Genomic DNA, 19637 nt, shown 5'->3' on the forward strand with positions numbered 1-19637 from the left:
GTAGCCGTATAGGTATCGCGGATAAAAGTCATATATCTCGCCTATGTCGATAAGAGTTCATAACCGGTTTATCTTCCTCGCGAGAGAACGATCGTGCTTTGTGTGTTCGTTTCATAAATCGGCGGCCTTTTTTACTCCGCCATCCGATATCTGTGATATTTCTCTGCTTTAGAACGTTCAAACATACTTGGATCTATGTAATTACATTTTGATTATTACTATGTGATAATTAAATGTTCCGAATGTCATTGCGTTATCACTTTATGTGTAAAACTTGAGTTGCATGATTCGACAGTATTACAAATTTCAATATAAATGTTATTAATATAAGCTAATGCGTACATCGCGCATAAAGATACTAGATACAGATTTCCATTCACTACATCATTTAGCCCGCATTTAATCTGCAATAATTTCGATTCATGCAGCGGATTTCATTTTTCATTGGACGGTTCTGCAAGGTATATATAGGAAACGTTTTCGGAGATAACTGATTTTAGCTGCCATTGACGTCTCCTCCAATATCGCAGAATATGAAGCAGCGTTCATTGATATTCAAACGAGGAGCAAACGCTTCCACGAGGGATTTTCTCGAGAGCGCATCTATTATACCTCGTCGACAACCGATTGAGGATTCGCTCGAGACATCTTTATCCAATTGTTACCGTGATACATACCAACCCGCGTACAGATAGCCTTCCAACTTGTATGAGTCGAAAAGTGAACATTTTAGAATTCGAAATTATCCAATAGGGGAGCCACAATGTTATTACATGTATTATATAACGTCCCGCGTTATTTTTATTTTACGAGGTATAAGAACTTTCTTGCAACCTATCCAAAATGACGAAGTGATTCATCTCCCAAGCGATAATCTAACGATAAAATGCTTTTTAATATTAACTTCATTACCGACACACTTTCAACACCGCTAGTGTAACGCATGCTATTGTTTAATTAATGTCTCGGTCGATCAATGTGCCATTGAAACCACCGCAGTTATCTTTGTCGGGACACTCTCGCTGACAAATAAACTACGATATATGTATAAGCGACTCGGCGAACTAACAATCTCGCGTTTTGTATCACTCGCGAAGAAAAACAACCCGCTATTATTCGTCACGATGCATTCATTGCACTCTCCTCATGAGAGGCGAGTAGTAGCACCTGTCGTTTATTGGTTTTCCACTTCCTGGCTGCACGGCGACATTTTTGCTGAAGAAATAATCGCGATCCACTGTTGCGACCGTCTTCCGTTTAAGGGAAAATGCCATTTTTATGGCACGGCATCTCGTTGACTACGAGATGTTCGATGTTCTCACTTACTCGAGAAAAGTACCACATTCGCCTGTAAAGTATCTGTTTCACACGCCGAACGTCTCATTGACCATCGCGATGTACGATGTACACTTATCGAAAGTGGTCGACAATAACGATGCATTGAATAAATTGTGGAAAGAAAAGACTCGTAGAAAAAATGGATCAGAGAGTGAGTAACAAGTTACAAATATAAACATAACAATTGCAGATAATGTTAATAAAATAACTTTTCCACGTAATTAGTTGCATCTAGGGCAGTAATATACATGTAAACTGTTTTCCCTACGCTGTCGATCAAAATTTAACAATTTTTAATGTAAATTAAGAGAGATAAAATTGCGATTCGATTTCAGGATAGTCCCTCGAAATAGCGAATACATTAACTAAATGGAAATTTCTTAAATTCTCTTTCACATTATCCACACGAACGTCGCGTTGTGTTTCCGGCCACGTTGCGATTCTATTTTCTGATAAATACGTTTCGCGTTACATTTACAGGATCCCGACAAGGGCACGCAGCTTCATCTGGGCATCAACCACTGTGGGATCCTGACATTCCAAGACTCAAAGAAGATACAGCATTTCCGTTGGTCGGAAGTTCAGAAGATCAATTTCGAAGGGAAGATGTTTATCGTGCATGTGACGATAAACGAGGTAAGCGTATTTGTTGCTGTCTATTAGATATCATGATCTATCGAACGAAAACGGTGATAGAGTATAGACACGACGCAATATTCCTCACCTAATAATAATTAAAAAATTTTCCAGAGAAGTTTTCACGCATACTACATTATATAAAAGAATCTCGTAACATTATGATTTAATTGCTAAAATTAAGGTGCATTAAACACATTATACGGAGAATAAAAACGTGGGAATATAACATCTAGTAAGACGTGGCTTTAATTAGCTTAAATGTGCCGTGTAATGCATTGAAATCAAACGAAGACTCTTAAAACTGAAAATCGTTGCTTCGTTGTAAAGTTTGTCCAATTTGTAATGTTGCTCGTTCAATTCTGAATGTTAAACGCACGACGATAACAAAAACCTTTGTCCATTAAAAGATCTTCGTCGAAATTATTTAACCACGTTTCTCGTATCACGTTACACAAGTTTCTTTCAGGGAATCTAGACCTTCAAACCCTTGAAAAGAACTTGTTTTATCTCGACAGTTTCTAATTGCAAACGCTGTATACTACTATGTTACGATAATCGCACGTGAAAATGCGCGCTCTCGTTCGTGCATGACTCGTTCGCGTGCAGCGTATGCGCGTGCGGTATGTGCATGTGACGTCAGATACTACGTGATTGTAAATTAAGTAATTCTATTATTTCTCTCCCTGCTGGACTCGCGCAGGACGTTAGGACGAAGGTGAGTCAGAGAGCGATTTTAATCGCATATAAAATTTAATTATTACGAGATCAATGTAGAAAAATCAGAAGAAACATCACATGTCGAAGAAAAAATCAAATAGCTTGGAACGATTTCTGTACATGTTACATGTTTATATGATCCGGTTAGGTTCCATATCAAAATATGGAATATAATATAGATGCTTTTAGGAGATACGTATCTCGTACTTACGTTGCCTTACGAATAATAAATCTTTCTTATCTCACGAACCCTCTTGCCTTCGCACTATTTTTCATTACTCATAAAACCACGAACAATACTGCCGTGCGTCTTTGTCACTTTGAAACTGTACATTTTTACAGGATATCCGTCTCATTTTCAAATTGGAAATTCCGGCCACGAAACGTAGCGAATCGTGTTCTCCGAGCTGATAATATTCATACGCGTTTCGTTCCATTTTGCGATCGTACAAACGCGACGTGACATTGCAATAATCTCAAACAAGTGATTGTCATCGTGCATGGTCGTTAAAGAATATCATCATCGATTATTGGAACAAGTTTCAGTGTTAAAGTTTATCTGCTCGTTCTTTTTTCACTTATTTATTTTGCCCAAAGAGCAAAGATGATCTTCGTTTTATTTTGCAAACATGCGGATACTTGCTCGCATAATACAATATAACGTCAAGATAGGATATTTCTCGAACGTCTTCGCATTTGCAATTTTCAGAAAAAGCATCTCGTCGGGTTCAAATGTCCCACGACAACGAACTGTCGTCACGTGTGGAGATGCGCTATCGAGCAGATGCTGTTTTTTACGTGAGTACCCCTTTATTCGTGTTTCCCCTTTAGCTTTTAAGCACGTATGAGATTTACCGTGTTTTACATCGCATGGCATTTCCGCTGCTTATGAAGAAGCTTTTATCCATTCACGTGTTCTCACCATGTTCCACGACGCAAATTCCTGTATATTAACCGTTAACGATTCAAACGCGCGCAAAGGAAAACTTGTATTTTAAATGAAAAAAAAAAGATGTTTCTCATTTTATAATTTTATTTCTGACTTTTCGAGGGTTCTTAGTACGATGCTGCATATAACAGATTATTTGACTGAGAAACAGAACTGTTATCTTTCTCCTCGAAAATTTAATAACACGACCGATCACTCGCAGATCTTTAGTTTTCAATACTAGATTGAAGCTTAAGCGAAGTTTGCAAAATGTCTTCCGGCCTTTTCGCATTTTGGCCTCGCTGTACGTGCGGTGCTTCTCCGAAATTTCCGAGATAAGTAATTGAACGAAGGCCGTAAAAGTGGCTCCGGCGCTGCTGTAAAAGATGCATTTGATCCCCAGAAATATCGCTGGCATTTACATGCACGGTTTATCGTTACCATCGCGCGGCCAAATTTAATGTTTCTACCGCGAGCATTGATGGATGCCCGAACGAATGCTTATACTTGTAGAATATCGTTTCGGCGACGAACGTATCGTCTCAATTCGGGTACGGTATATTTGCAGTAGCGGATTATCGCAATTTTACGAATATTAGGTAATTAAATATCGTCCCATGTACGTTTCAATTAATTTTATAACGCACAAACATAACGTGGCACCATTTTCGAACAAACGTATCGTCAACGACAACGCGATCTGGAATTAAGCTCCAGCATTCGCGCCGTTGCCATTGAATTTGCTCAATTAATTAAATTTGTATTTCTCATAGTAAAGAGTCGATTTCACTCCTCGAAATTTTTTTTTTTTTTTGCAAAAATAAGATTGTTAAATCTGCCTAGTATAAAGCTCTCTATGAGGAAGTTCTATGAAAAAAATGAAGGTTTCGTGATTACAATAATAAACGGAAGAATCAAAGGGTTACTGGAAGGATGCACGCAATCTTGACATTGGTCATATTTATTCGTGATGAAGATATACTTATCGGAATGTCTCGAGTGTGCATTAGAAATGGTAAAATCGCTCATGGTGAATGATCGTTGTTTTGTCGCGGTAATTTGGCCGCTATCCAAATATTTTAAGTACGTTTTAATAACCACCGCGAGATAGAATATGCGACAGAAATTCAACCTGTATTGCTTCAGCTTTAAATGTCAACTTTTTCTAAGAAAGATATGTTGACGATACATTATACAGAGAACTAATAACAATTTACAAGAGTAAAAAATATTCTTATATCCACTAAAACTGCCGCGCCTGGAATCAAACGCGAAAAACAGTTAGGGGAGACAATCTAATCAACTAGGTAGAGGTATTACCCAGAGGGAATCGAATTCCTGTGGGTCACCGAAATTCGGGGAGTTAACGTTAGCCGCAACGGCGAACGCGACGATTTCGATCGCGGGACCAGCGCAGTCCCGAGTTAGTTCCGCTCGGTAAATTTATGCGAGCATAAATCCTCTCTTCTGTGCTTAGTTGGATTCCGCGCGGGTGAAGACCTATCTTCGATACTTGCGATCTTTTCGCGGCGCCTGCTTGCGCGGTGCCGCTTTGTGTTCGACGATCCGAACCAGTGGATTAATCATTTTTCACGATTTTTTTTTAGAGCCTAGAAATGACGCGTTCATAAGCGTTTTGTCACGATGGTAGTTCGCTGCGAATATATATAATTGTTAGTTGCCAATTGTGCAATATAGCAAAGCGTAAAGCACACGGGTATTTAGCATCACGAGTAATTTTTAACGACTGTGCGCAGCTTGCCGAGGGCGTCGGACGCGCCGGTGGTGAGTGGCGGCTCCATCTTTTCGTGGGGATACAAGTTTAAATATACCGGAAGAACGGAAAGGGAAGTTCTGGAGGAGGCAGGACCACTCCGGAAAGAGGAGCCGCCGATACAACGCTGCCAGACAACGTGTTTGAGAAGAAAGGCCAGCAGCGTACCGGCAACCCCCAGCACGCCGAGCCAGGATCTCGTCGAAATACGTGAGTAATTCTTTTTTTTTTACCGCTATGTAATTTGCATACGGTGTCGTTTTTTTGGTAGTCCGTGTTAACGGATGCATTCTTCTGTAGAATGGTAGAAATTCAGTCAGATTTAGGATTTCGCCGAGGATTAATTACCGCAATTTTACGTAGCAGCGCGATTTCGATTTGTCATAAAATTGAGAGGCATTGTAAGGTAATTGAAATGCGATCTTAATGCATGAACTGTGCAATAGCTTTCTTTTCCTCACATTTCACAGGATATTCCAGTTTACCACGTAGCTGTCACAGCGCGGGCCTGGACGGCAGCGGGATGCTGGACGGCGGTGCGGGGGTTCCCCTCAGCTCGCCCTATTGTCCAGACAATACCTTGCCCCTTCTGGAGACCGTATCCGAGGACCAAGAGATTCACACCAGGAGAAACAACGGTTAGTTAACGGCCGTGATAACTGCCACTTTTTCTCTCTTTCTCTTTCTCTCTCCTTCTCTCTCTCTCTCTCTCTCTCTCTCTCTCTCTCTCTCTCTCTCTTTCCTTTTTCTCTATCTATCTCTTTCTCTTTTTCTCTCTTTCTCCTGTTCGTAACATTGGATTCCCTAATCTCGTTCAGCTTCTTGGCCCATTCGAGTCCATCGCCGCGACGCATGTGTACACGACAATGAAAACAGCGATATATTAACTAACTAACCCGATGAAAGCTTGTATTCCAATTCTATAAAGGAGAAACGTATTCTTAGTCAGATATATCAACGATCGAATCAATAGTTGTTAAGGTACTTCAGTAAGAAAATGTTTAGTGTCTTTGATAGAAACTAATGCATGATGAAGCGTATAATACGGAATAACACGTGGAATTTTGCTTTTCTTAGAAAGCGAGGTAATTTTTCGATACGATCTCTATCGACTCGAAATTAACTACTCTTATACCTGAGAAAAACGAAAGCTGATCTGAAAAAAAAAACGAAAATTAATACATTCGTACATTATTCTTTTTTAATAAAGGAATGAACTCTAACAAGCATAAAAATTGAAGTAAATCGAATCGCCGCCCGCTCGCATTGCTCGCTAAATATCGAAGAGTAAACGTCGTTCGTGCTTTCGTGCATCGATGACGTTCGTTGCGCCGTCGCTGCCGTCGCTGCCGCCGCCGCCGTCGCCGTCGCCGTCGCTTCTTTGGCTTCTTAGAACCTTCGGTTGATTTGTTTTCTCCTTTTCTTTCTGTTCTTTTAGCCGTAGACGAAAATGATACGCATGCGAGTGCCACCCACACGTCTACTACTACCATCACCACCACCACTACCACCATCACCACCTCCAACACCATCACAAACCGTGCGAAAGCTAAACTGAAATTTCCCAAGAGCACGCTGAATCGACCGCAACCGTTGTACAGTCAGAAAATAGTGATAGGCTCGGAGGAGCTGGCGGGCCACGACGTCAAGCACGTCGTGCGGCAGCGCATTAACGCCCTGACTAACGAGCGATGCCCGACGGTGGTGCGGTCGACCGCCCTGATAATCAAGAGCTCGAAGGCGCCGGCGAGTGCCAACGGACGCATCCCTGTCAAAAGCGTGCACTACGCGCACGACGAGCACGGCGGTAAAACGCGGGTAGAGGTAAGCGAGATCGACGGCGAGGTAGGCCGCGGATCGACGACGACGAAGACCGCCAACGGTTGCGCGAATCTGGCCGCGAGGCCCGGACTGTCGAATGGATTCGATCGCTCGGGAGTCTCGGGACGACGGGAGGCAGCAGGTAAGCGCGAAGACCCCCCCTAGGACGTTGAAATGTCAAAGACCTCCCGTTTCCTTCTCCTCTCCTTCCCTCTCCGTCACCCTCTGTCTCTTCTTCCGTTAGTCGCGTATTACCTCGCCCTATCCCATACTTCCGCGTGTACGTCGTTGTCGTTGTCGTTGGAGTTGGACTCTGCTTTGTTACCCTGCCTCTTCCTTTATGTTACGCTTCGACTATTGCGGTCTGCATGGGCTTGCGCCTGTTAACAGTGTTAACGTATATACAAACCGACACATCCGACACGTTATCCCCGGTGGATTCGCGAAATGTTTTGCGAGACACTTCGACCATCGTGCTTGCCAATTGGCCGTTGGACGGGGCAGCTTTTCAGGAGTTTCGAATATTTATGAATCACTGAAAGATTCCCGTCACATAGCACCAAGCCCCAAGTACGATAGTTAAATCGGTAAAATAACGATCGCAATTACGATTGCGAAAGTGCACGCGTATACGTGAATTCATCTGTCGATCTCCTCCGTAGGATCGTGGATTCGTGGAGATCGATGATCTATTCTACTTTGATCTAACTTTTGCCCAAATAAGTCATCGTTACAAAAACCTTTTGTATTATTTTTTCAACGAAATTATAATTTGAATGAAATTAGACGTGAAATTTTTCTAACATTTCTTTTCAAATTCTTCTAACACAACTTTCTAATATTTTATCGTCAAAATGATAACACGTATCTCGAATAAAGGATCAATTAGCTGAGTAAATTGTAATAACGAATCACGGAAATAATATCTTTTATAGATACAGAAATTATTCCATCTCGATAATAATGTGATTTGTTGGAGACATTTAGCTGGTTTGCACGTTCAAGAAGATATCTAAGGGAGTTATTTTATTCTTGTCTCTTCTGAACTCAATTCCGCATTGCGATATATAAGAGGCGCATGATATAAATATATATCTTACTACATATCTGTATAAAATTGGATTAGTTTAACATAAAATAGCTGCTATTTTATTTGCGCCTCTTTCGTGTTTCTCACACGTTCCTCCATGCTTTTTGTTTTTTATTTTTGAGAGTTAAAAGCAAAGGAAATGATATATTGGCTCGAATATGCAATGGAAATTAATTATCACAAATAAAAGAATTATTTCAAATCAGTTGAGTTCGTAATATCGTAAATAGAACCTGCTAGCTCTACGAATGCGATCCTCAAGCTTCGGAGCGAGATCGTCAGAAAGTCTCCGCACTTGTAACGTCTTCGTTCCTTACGAGTCGCTCGCTAACGCAGCCATTCAATAGCATCGATCGCGTCCTTTCTGTTTCAGTCGTTCAGCACGAGGGCGAGGCGAACGATTACTACTTCAGGGACTCCTTCGACCACTCCTCGTCGGAGAGTCAGCTGTTGGATGCGTCCGGCAAGCCGCACAGTCGTTCGGTCACGCCGGTACCGAAGATGCAGAAGTTGCAAAATTCCAAGCTCAGCCTCCAGCAGCAGCAGCAGCAGCACCATCAGGGCGGCCGGCGCGCGGCGAGCGGCAAGCTCAGACACAGGAGTCTGCACGTGGTCAGGATCTTCATTCCAGCGTTTATGCTGACGATCACGGTGCTGTTCATTGTGACGGTATTGGTGTTCGAGACGGACACGACGCTGTTCAACAGCCTGCGCAAGACACCGGAAATGGTGGCCTTAAGGAGCCAATATTACGTTCCGATCAAGGAGTTCCTGCGGACCAAGCTCGGCCTATTTTGATGTGACAAGACCGGGCCGAGGTCGTCCTACGTCATCGCGTAGCTCGCTCTCCCTTCAGTGCCAAGTTGCCAGGATGGACTCGTGACTGAAAGAATTCACGGCTCACAAGTCGCGGAGAAAAGAACGTGCGCCTCTTATCCCTATTGCTCCCGCCTCCTGCCTCCTTTCCCCCCCGTTGCGCACCGTCGCGTCGCATCGCAGCTTGGTTGCACGAGCGTGAGTGCTTCGGACCGAGAAGACCAGAAGACCGAGTGCTACCGGAAGCAGAAGAAAGGAAGCCCGGAAGAGGAGAGATGAGAAGCATCGCGTTGAAGGGATTAACCGAGGTCGGAATCTCGCGCAAACTTACGCGCGAGGGGAATGCGCGTACGCGTTTTAATTCGACCGACGGGAAGTCGGAATTCTGTATAAAAGAGAAAACTGTACAAAGGTTGTATTTAATCGGGATGTGAGCAGAATGTATGTATAAAATTGTGTTTATGCGTTATATTTTATCTGTAATGTTCTTAAATTGCTTATTGTTTTTATGAAGAACGCTTTTTATGACCACGCGTATTTCACTAAGTTTCCTGGATTTCTCATTAGTTATTTTGCTGCTGACTCGACTGCTATTTCGGCAGAATACGGATCCACAAAATCGACGTATTTATCTTGCAGATATTAAGTTCCGCCAGTTTTCCTTATGAATTAATATTCTTTTGTGGAAATATACATCGCCAATATAATAGAATATACTTGTTTAATGAACAATATTAATAACTGATTTATTGAAAAGTAAATTTTAATATTTTTGTGCACAGTTGCAATGAGCAAGGAAAAATCTTTTAATCATTAAATGAATTATTCATCTTAAAAATGGCATTGACTCGATTTTTTAAAACTCGTTACATTAAATTATATATTTCATGAAATTGGGTAGGTGTATCTCGTGTTCATTGTATTACAATATTTTATTCATATTTAGAAAGGATTATTTGACAGAAAAAAAAGAAAACAGATTTTGGCTGTAAGAAAAGCTCGATTTTGTTTGGTGCATACCTGCACTCGGACGGACATTACGTATACATACATAGTGCAATGTTGGTTATCGAATGGCCTATCGTGTTACCATGAAAAGAACGAGGACAGGAGTGCTCTTTCTCCGGATTTTCGTGAAACTTTCCCCGTGTGTCGCGGATAACACGAAAAGACGCCCAAACCGCAATGTGCGCGCGGTATAATAGACAAAGTAAAAATATTTTGACATTGTGAAGAGACGAAAGAAAGGGCATACATACACACACCTACACACACAAAAAAAAAGCGAATATGTAATATATTATATACAAGTCACTAGACAAGGCGACGCTACTTATAGAGACTTTAGATTATTTTAAATCGTCAACGAAAAGCAATTGTTTCGTAGATAATTGTAGACTATATACGTGCAGCTCTAGTACGGAAATGGTGGAGGATATTGCGTGGCAGCGTTAAATTGACGAGATTCCGCTGTCGGTTTCTTTGCGTTCTTACTCGGATGTACGCGGGCATAGGTGCGCTTGATGTGCGTGATCACTTTGTCTTGTCATCTTATTCTATCGCGAGAGTATAACATCTTTCATCGCAGCGTGTAAATTCTTGATATAGATCTTAAGGACATGTCTCTCTTATGAAAGTAAGATCTGTCAGGATCTGCCTTCGCAGATATGTATCGCGTTTGATAAAATTACATGAAATTTTGAGAGAATGTATCTCTTAATTCTCGCGTTTTACGTATATATGCAATTAAATCGAAAAGGAGTAAAACACAAAATTGAAACAGATTTAATAATTATAGACGCATACGCGTTGAATTTAAAGCTAAAGAATTATGTACATAAATTCTTAAAAAAAAAACTTATTTCTTTTTGCGAAATTGTAAAATGCGATTTCCCAAGATTTAACGTAATTATATGATTTATATGTATGTGTATTAAAATACATATAATTATATAACTTACATAATTGATTACAGGCAGGTTCTGATTTATCTTACACCTTAGATTGAATGTCCGCTCCAGCGTTTTACTACCGAAAGTGGCAAACTTTTACCGTCGATAGCAAAAATTTCTGAAGAAAATAGTCGGTGACTCTCCGTTAATCATAAAGTTGTACAGTTGACATTTGTTCTCGAGAAGAAGAGCTTTTAACTCTCGAGTGGACACGCAACCTCACTGTCAGCCATTTTTCCTAAAAGTGCCTACGCTGTCTTACACCCTTTCGTGTCATTCGATTCGCTCGAAATCCGCCCTAAGCTGAACGAAAATGGAGTGGCGCGAGGAAAAAGGTGAAACAGAAATTAAGTAAATTAATGAATGATGAATCTCATGCCGATCTTCGCGTCGAGGCTTTTGGCGGCGCTCTCCTGTCCGTGAGACCTGTTCATATCTCAGATCGTCGACATAGATTCGTGAAATTCTTGAGATCGGTGTTCTAAGGTGTTTCCGACGTTGATGAAAAGAGAAGCGTTGTCGAGAGTACAGACGGCTCTAGAAAATTAGAGTGGTAACTGTGCGAGACGCGACATATCGTTGTTAATAAAGCAACGGGGGTTCGCGAGATTTCGGCCTTTCCCACGTGGGCGATAAACAGAATCTCCTTTCTAGTCTATTATTAGCGTTGTCAGGGAAAACGCATGTTTCGGACCAGCACAGAATCTCACGAACTTCCGCAGCTTATTAATAAGCCGGCTGGGATGAGATTATAGCTTAAATCAAAATTTAATTCGCTTAAATTAGATAATTAGATAATGTAAGACGAAGATTAATCCATGCAAGAAGGTCACGTCTCGTTAGACGACCAAATGCTTTTCGTTGGAGCAGGAGAACGCCGCGAGCATCAAGCTAATTGTATAAATAAACGGATGTCAATTGCAATATAAATGTAATTCTAGTTATTAATTAAGGGTACCCGCTCTCGCTGGGCCAGTCGATGTAAAAAAGAGACGAGAAAATTTTAACGGAAACGATAAAAGTTTGGATTGAAACGCGAAAAATTGATATGCTACTTATTAATCCAAATCTGAATGATTCTACTCTACGAGAAATCTCGAATACTGATTACTGATCCAAATCTGGATGATTCTACACTCTATAAGAGTAATCTTTGAGAGCAAAATTATCCGACGGACATTAAATAAGAAAAAGAATCTCTTGCGATGCCACGTTCAATTTGTTATACTCTCCGAGGGTTGCTCTCCTATCAGCAAAGTTCATATAACTAAACTAATGTTGAATTTAGAATTATATGATACTCAAGAGTTTGCACTTGAGAGAACTACTTTCTATTTCAAATACTCTCCAAGAAGCGTATAATAATAGGATTGGGATTTCTGCTTGCAATAATCGCGAGTGTTGATTGTTAAAAATCCCGGTTCGGAGAGCAAAATTTTTAATTAGACACTCGGTCTAAAGTCCGAAGATTGTTTAACGTAAGGGATGGAATGGAATAATATTGAGAGTTGAAGATCGTCGGAACGTGGCATAGCCTCTGCGCGATACACTTTACAGAACTTCCCCGGTAAAATTAAGTCATCATAGACGATGCGCAGCTGTATATAGTAAGGAGAAAAAGGTTCACTATAATGTTAAAACTGTTAAATGTTAGCGGATTATATGATCTTTGCGCAACGATTGAAGGCAGGCAATATACAGGATGTTTCCAAAAGATAGAAGTAACATATGTTTTCAATAATTTAGACCTAGTTGATGACATAATTATTGGTGACGAATTTGGTATCAAACGTTATAATTAACAACGGTAATTTAGTACGCTTTAATTTGGGAATTTGGGGAGTGAGATTTAATTCGTATCGAAATAGCTAATAGATCGTAGACGGTCTCTTACGTTGAACTTTTAGTGGTACGAGTACGATATTTTAAAAACGTTGTACGATGTAGTTGCGCAGACGTGAAAAAAATTCAAAGTAAAAATATCTCCCTTTTATGATATTCGTATTATCGATAAGATTTTTGTATCATCAGTTGACATTATTGCAAGCCGCGTTTCATCCTTATTGTAAATTGATTGTAACGCGATGTGCTTGTATGAAACTGCAACCGACAGTAATCTTCAATCAGGATTGCGTACAATGCGTACAATACGTCGTGCGTTTGTTAACAAACGTCTCGTTCTTCGTACGACTGTAAAATCCGAAATTCGTTTTCTCATTAATTGTAAGCCGTTAAAATTCGTAACACTTTTCTGGCGCGCAATCGGTGATCGTACTTGACGCTGAACACGGCTATACGTCAATTGTTAATGTAATTACTTGATATCGCTGCCGAACTGTGCGGATCTTCATGTAAATGTACATCTAGCCTACTGCGTTATTTTTAATAGTCGAGTTGTCGAGGTTCTCGGGATTAATTTGTTTAGATATTTATTTGATGACTAACGAGTAAGTAATTTATTCGCTGTAGCTGCTACGTAAGTGAATTTCAACCGAACCTTTATACGGACGCGACTGCAGGAATAATTTAACAGAGGGCTAAATACTACCTTGTGTACAAATGTGACGGTGGATGTAAGTTGGGTGTAAGTGCAATGTTAATTAAAAACGGCCGACGCGACGACGGAGAAGCGGAGCTCTGCGCTAATCAAAACGAAATACCGATGATAATCTTTCTACAATCTCCATTCGTATGTACACTTTTTGTACGCTTGCAAATTGTAGCGAACAGTTGTAGTCGTATGAGGAGTGCGTTTTTTTTCCTGGTCTGTTAGTCCTTGAAATTTTGTATCGCATGCATGAATAAACAAAACATTTCATTGCAAACCCGCGAAACGAAATATTTCATAAAATACCATCCAGAGTTTTATACGCTTTTTTCCAACAGTCGAACAAGCGATTCCTGCGTTTCGACATTCGGTTCCCCGAATCTATTCTATCGCATAAAGATAAGATACCCAGGTAGCAAGCACTCGTCATTTTGACGTCAAATGACGTCAAAAGACGTCAAAATGACAGACTTTTGACGTCAATTGACGTCAAAATGACGAGTCTTGCTACCTGGGTACGAATTAGATACGTTGCTCGAGTAATAACTTGCAGTCTTTATAATTCTGATCGGTTATTCAAATTTCGATGTAAAACGATCGTAAACCGCACAAATCAACACATTTCTTTTTTTGCTAATAGACGCTTAAATAGTATGCTTATTGAAAAATACGAGTAACATAATATTAACAGAGATACCAACGTTGACAGCGGAATAATCTAATCGGTGAAGATGATAACGAAGAATCGCAACACCGCCTTACTTAGTCACGCATTCAGTTTGAAAGCGAAGATATCATTTCGTCAATATAGCATCACGGATGAGAGTACATAATACTAATGATGTGCGTGATTCATCGTGTCGTGATTTTAAGAGTCGCGGTCTGCCGCTGATTTTTTCCGTACGCTTCATAGATGCCGATCCTTCATTTTCGCGATGGAGCGTAAAATCGCGAACGATTTTTACGAAATGCTAGCTAACGACCGGGCCTTTAAGATATTAATATCCGTTAATATTAATATCCGTTAAGATAATAAGATCTTAACGGAAAGCAACAATCGCAATCGAAAATCAGGAGACTGCGTCTCGCTCGAAACTGGGACGAGTTCATCCGTGGAAAGTGAATTAACAACGGCCTTGAATTAACGCAACTCGGCAAACTCATGGATAAAGCGATACGTAGGCATACACCTGTCCGTGAAAGGAGAGTCTCACCTGCTGTATTGATGTTTTGCTAGGACCTAACATCGGAACGGAACGGCCGTCGGCGGTTCGTTATCGCGACATGTGTATACAAACATCAATAAGTACCGAGTCAACTTTCACGAGATGTATACCGATTTCCCCTTTCGGCTGTTGTTACCTCTACGCGCGACATTAACGTTTCGATGACAAAATCAACAAACGCGACGAGTTTACTTGGACTCACTACAGTAAATAGAGCCTAACAGCTCTCACGACTTCATCCGACGTGTAGCAACGGTCTTCGATACACGAGTCTCTCAGAAGCCAAATTGATCTACTCCACGAGCTAAAGGCAGAGAAGATTGATGGACGATGGAGAGAATCGTGTGTTATGGGCGTTATAATTAAGAAATTTACAAAAAGTGGAGTCGTTCGGTCGTAAGTAGTATAGTACAGCCAAACTCGGCGTAATTCGACGCTTCTAAAAAAAACTTATACATGCGACAGGGGAATAACGTGAGACGTGCGGAATCCAGAATTCTCCCGTCGCGCCTCTTACAAAGGCAGCGTGCGTCCCGGTAGCCCAAGCCCCAAGCCCCAAGCCCCAAGCCCCAAGCCCGGTACCGGTGACGGCGGTGACTCACCGTGCTGGTGCTGGTGGTCGTTCGTCGTTCAGTCCGCGACGGACTACGAAGCCGTCGACATCGAGCGTGTGTGTTTGTGTGTACACGCGCGTGCGTCTTCCCGGTCTCGGCCCCGGCCCGGCCCCCGGCGCGGCGTGTCATTTAAACGCGGACCTGCTTGAGCGATCGGTGTCATCGGTGATCATCTTCGGTGTGTCACGTGCGTCATTTGTGTCCGCGATATGATTCGGAGCGGTTAAGGTTAGGTGGACTACCTGCGGGACCTGCCGACAACTTTGGTGGATCTTTCCTCTCAATTTCAACGACATGGTAATTGAAAATGTTTAATTAAGCAAGCGGAGAGCGGCGTCGTTGAGCTCAGTTTTCCGAGTTTTCGATAATTGAATGAAATTGGAATCTGCCTGAAATATCGAGGATATAAATGGAATGTGTTGAGTTTCGAAGAGAGATCGCATTACTGTCCTATTAAATGAGTGACAAAAATTGCGCTATTTTGTTGAAAAGTATTTTGGACATTTTGGTGGTGTTTCAAGCGTTTTATTTATTTATTATTTATAGGGCTACGCGATGGGATCGATATAAATGCAAAAGAATTCATAATATGTCTAAATATAATGCAGGGGAGTAGAAATTAAATTCGATTCAAATGAAGGGTGTGAAAAAAATGTGCAATGCGATGTCTCATATCGCGCTGTAAAATTATGAGATCCTATCGGGACTTGAATATAAATATATATGTTCTGTCATATTCAATCTGACCTCGGAGTAAACTTTAAATTCAGCCCAGATATTGTATCGCAGGTCGCTTTGACTCTTGGATCGTGAGTAATGAAGTGTCTTGTAGTTGAATGACGTCAGAATTGTTTCCCCATCGAAGTTCTTACCTTCGATACACAAGTATATTTATTAAATATTAAATTATTATTAAATAAAATCTTTTTACAAGAAGAGAATCTTTTTAATAATTAATTCAATTGTACATAAATCTTTGTATTTATTGCACAAAGTGGACATGCGGATAATAGGGAAGAATAGGCCGTATATTGTAAAATTAGAGTCGTGCATGCGAAGCGACCGATCTTGCGAAGAATGAAGAAGCAGTACTTAGCAGATGAACGGTCGCTCGTAGAATTCGTGATCTTGGCGTGATCTTCGTGGTGGAGTCGTGTCGCGAGTGCGTTCTCCTTGCGTCCCGCCTTTCTTTGTCTCGTGATCCGTGAACGGGAAGTGATTCATTTTCTCACGGCTCAAAGGCAATGGCAAGACTAAAATGCCCCAACGTCGAACGTGATGCAGGAAACTGCACTGTCTTGAAGCAACGGCGATTAATTGATTGTCCTCGTTAATCAAAGCGCAGCCTTTGCAGAAGCGCAGCGGCGTTATACCGGCGTACAGCCGCGTTTCAACACTTGCGAATCGGAAAAGATATTAGAGACGACTTTGAAATTAATTGGAAACCGATAATTATATTCATTTTACATTGGACGCCATTGTTGTATATTACGCGCAAGGACTCGTCGCGTAAATCGCCCTCGAGGGTCTCGAGAGAAAATAGTTACGTCGATGACGTACTTGACATACGGATCGGTGAGCGATCATTTCCAAGAAATCCGTTAATCATCAAAGTTCCAGATTTTCTACATCTAAATCATCAAGCTGCACTTTGCGAATCACCAGAATATTTGAATAATCTTAATATTTCAATATTTTAATAATCTTAATTTATACCACGGAATGAGATAAATTTGATCGAAAATTTGTGGTTGATTTTCTATTGATTTTTAATGCTTTCAACATCAGAAATCTCGTCGGACGGAGTGCGTACGATTTGAAGATATAGGTTTCGCGCGCTGTCATGCGTTAAAACCGCATTGCGTCGCCTCGATACAATACACACCCTGCGATCGCTTCCGACGCTTCCTAATAAATTTGCAAAACAGGATAATGCTGCGGCATTATACCTCGCGCTTGCACGGTGAGTCACATTTTTCACGATGGACTTTAACAGGTTCGTTGAACTAGTTCGCGCCTTTTTCTCTCCTTCCTTGCTCCGTCCCTCACTTTCGTGAGCGAAGTAGGTATCTCGACGAGAGGCTTTCGTAGGCGATCTCTATTTGGCTCGAACGGTTAAAGGAACGACTGTCGTCACACGATCGCCATGCTTACTGCAATGGACGTCGTCAACTGTATAAGTGCGTCTCGGGCTGAATGCCGTCGACAATTGCATGGGCGATTACTGAGGACTGAGGACAGATTTCAAGGAAAGTCTTCATTTTTACAGAGACATTTCCAAATTTTTTATAAACATCTATATTTTTTTAATGCGTGGCGTATACCGTTTCTTATGGATTCGCTAGCCTGACGAATATCGAATATATCTACAGAAAAAGCTGCGTTATCGATATTTATTAGTCAGTTAGAACAGATATTTGCTATGGTAACGCAGCTAAGAAGCCGGATACGTTCGCAGTAATATTGTAGCTGCAATTCCTTTAAATTTTCATAGCGATTACGACAGCATCCGATAGTTTCATTTATGAGACAAAATTCTCTTCAATTGTAGCTATCTAATCTAATGGATTATCTCCTATTCTGGAAATCAGAGCGATCGTCACGGTGTAAAGTAGAGAGAGAGAGAGAGAGAGAGAGAGAGAGAGAGAGAGAGAGAGAGAGAGAGAGAGAGAGAGAGAGAGAGAGAGAGAGAGAGAGAGAGGAGAATCGTCACTGATGCGTGTAATGACGTTTTAAAGCTCTCTTCGATAAAGTATACGTATTGGTAACCTCGGTACCTTCTGAGAACACTTTTACAACTGTTATTATGCGCTGGGAATTTTACGGTTGTGCACATTGCGTACACCGACCGATATATGTAGAGGAATATCCTGTTAGGATGCATTTAGTTTGCATGTACGTTACTTTTGCGACGTCCCATCGCGGGGATCGATAAATATTTATTTAAAGAAGCGCGATGGGGAGGAGAAAATTTATCAAAGAGCCAGAGGCTTGATTTTTATTGAGTTGTGGCGCTAATAAAGCTCTCAATTTCTTTTCCCTTTTATAACAATATTCATCGCGGTATACAGTCGCGCGCAATATAATTGAATCAATTATTTCAACTCGATTCAATTAGAGTATAGGCGACTGCAGAGTGACGTGCGGCGCGTGATCAATCTCCATTCTCGATCGCTCGGAATAGTCGGAATTTCGTGTCGGCGACTATCGCAAAGGAGAGATATAGAGAGAGATCGCTATCGCAGAGCCGGTTGGGCAACGCGTTATCGGAGGAGTGCAAATATGAGTCTAGCGAGATGATAACGCATGCACGGACGCGTCCTTGCGTCGCGTGCTTATAATCGCGGCATTGTTAATCGTTTCCGAAGGATGCGATGCACTATGCAGGCGAGCAAGGCCAAGGGACGCGTGTGTTCGTCTTATTGTCCGAGCCGGCCGCCGCGCCGCGCCGCGCCGCGCCGCGCCGCGGCCTTAGAATTGCCGGTCTGTGCGTGCCGTTTGTGTTCCAATGCCCGAGACGCCCGCGCCCGCACGTTTTCTACTCCATGAGATATAATTCTTCTGAGAACGTTCGTGAGTGTGTATCGTTCGTCGTTCTCTATCAGCGGACGTATCCGCACCTGCCATGAGTCACAAGATTACTTCTGAGATTTCAAACGGTAGATCTAAGGCAGGACTAAACGGTAGCTTTCGACGTCGCGTCGGGTCGTTGTTGAGAGAAAGATTTTCATTCCTTTGCGCGTGTTCGTTGTTTCTACATAAACTATTTAGAAATTTTCGTCCAAATACGGAAAACCGCTGTATATATGCTATCATTGTTTAAATATATTATTAGATATATATACTGTCATATTCTATCATCATATAAGATGTAAAGATGACTTATAATACGTATAAACACATGTCGTGTAAATCTGATTTGAATCCATTATTCGATATTGTTATATTGTTGGGTTATAGATAACAGGAGATTGCGTTATCACTTGGCTGATGAGTGATCTGTTGCGGAAATGCTTAAATATGCTTAAATGTCATTATAAATCGATAGAGAACGGCAAGATACGTTGACAAAGAAATGACATTTCAGTCAAAACAATATATATATATATATGTATAGCCGATATATCTTTAAGTTAAATTCCTGCAAAAATCGCTTGGGTTTAGTCAGAAATAA

At 41.3% G+C, this 19637-nt stretch overlaps 2 protein-coding genes across 4 annotated transcripts in view; both read left to right on the forward strand.

Moving 5' to 3' along the window:
* Positions 1–13900, forward strand: part of Frmd5 (FERM domain containing) — a 31342-nt gene extending 17442 nt beyond the window's left edge. The window contains exons 6-12 of one of the 2 annotated variants that reach the window (XM_071717775.1): positions 1819–1974; positions 2678–2692; positions 3404–3492; positions 5380–5606; positions 5867–6034; positions 6835–7359; positions 8681–13900. In XM_071717775.1, the coding sequence (XP_071573876.1) occupies positions 1819–1974; positions 2678–2692; positions 3404–3492; positions 5380–5606; positions 5867–6034; positions 6835–7359; positions 8681–9105 (1605 nt within the window). In that variant the 3' untranslated portion in view covers positions 9106–13900. The remainder of the gene's footprint in view (positions 1–1818; positions 1975–2677; positions 2693–3403; positions 3493–5379; positions 5607–5866; positions 6035–6834; positions 7360–8680) is intronic. The other variant, XM_071717783.1, reaches the window with a different exon arrangement.
* A 1575-nt stretch (positions 13901–15475) lies between these two features.
* The window catches only part of LOC139779473 (unconventional myosin-Ie), a 29397-nt gene continuing 25235 nt past the window's right edge, over positions 15476–19637 (forward strand). The window contains exon 1 of one of the 2 annotated variants that reach the window (XM_071717849.1): positions 15476–15760. In XM_071717849.1, the coding sequence (XP_071573950.1) occupies positions 15758–15760 (3 nt within the window). In that variant the 5' untranslated portion in view covers positions 15476–15757. The remainder of the gene's footprint in view (positions 15761–19637) is intronic. The other variant, XM_071717844.1, reaches the window with a different exon arrangement.

This window comes from Temnothorax nylanderi, unplaced genomic scaffold (assembly GCF_030848795.1).
Source record: "Temnothorax nylanderi isolate EJ_2023f unplaced genomic scaffold, tnyl_v1.0 TNYL_tig0006_pilon, whole genome shotgun sequence".
Lineage (NCBI taxonomy): Eukaryota > Metazoa > Arthropoda > Insecta > Hymenoptera > Formicidae > Temnothorax > Temnothorax nylanderi.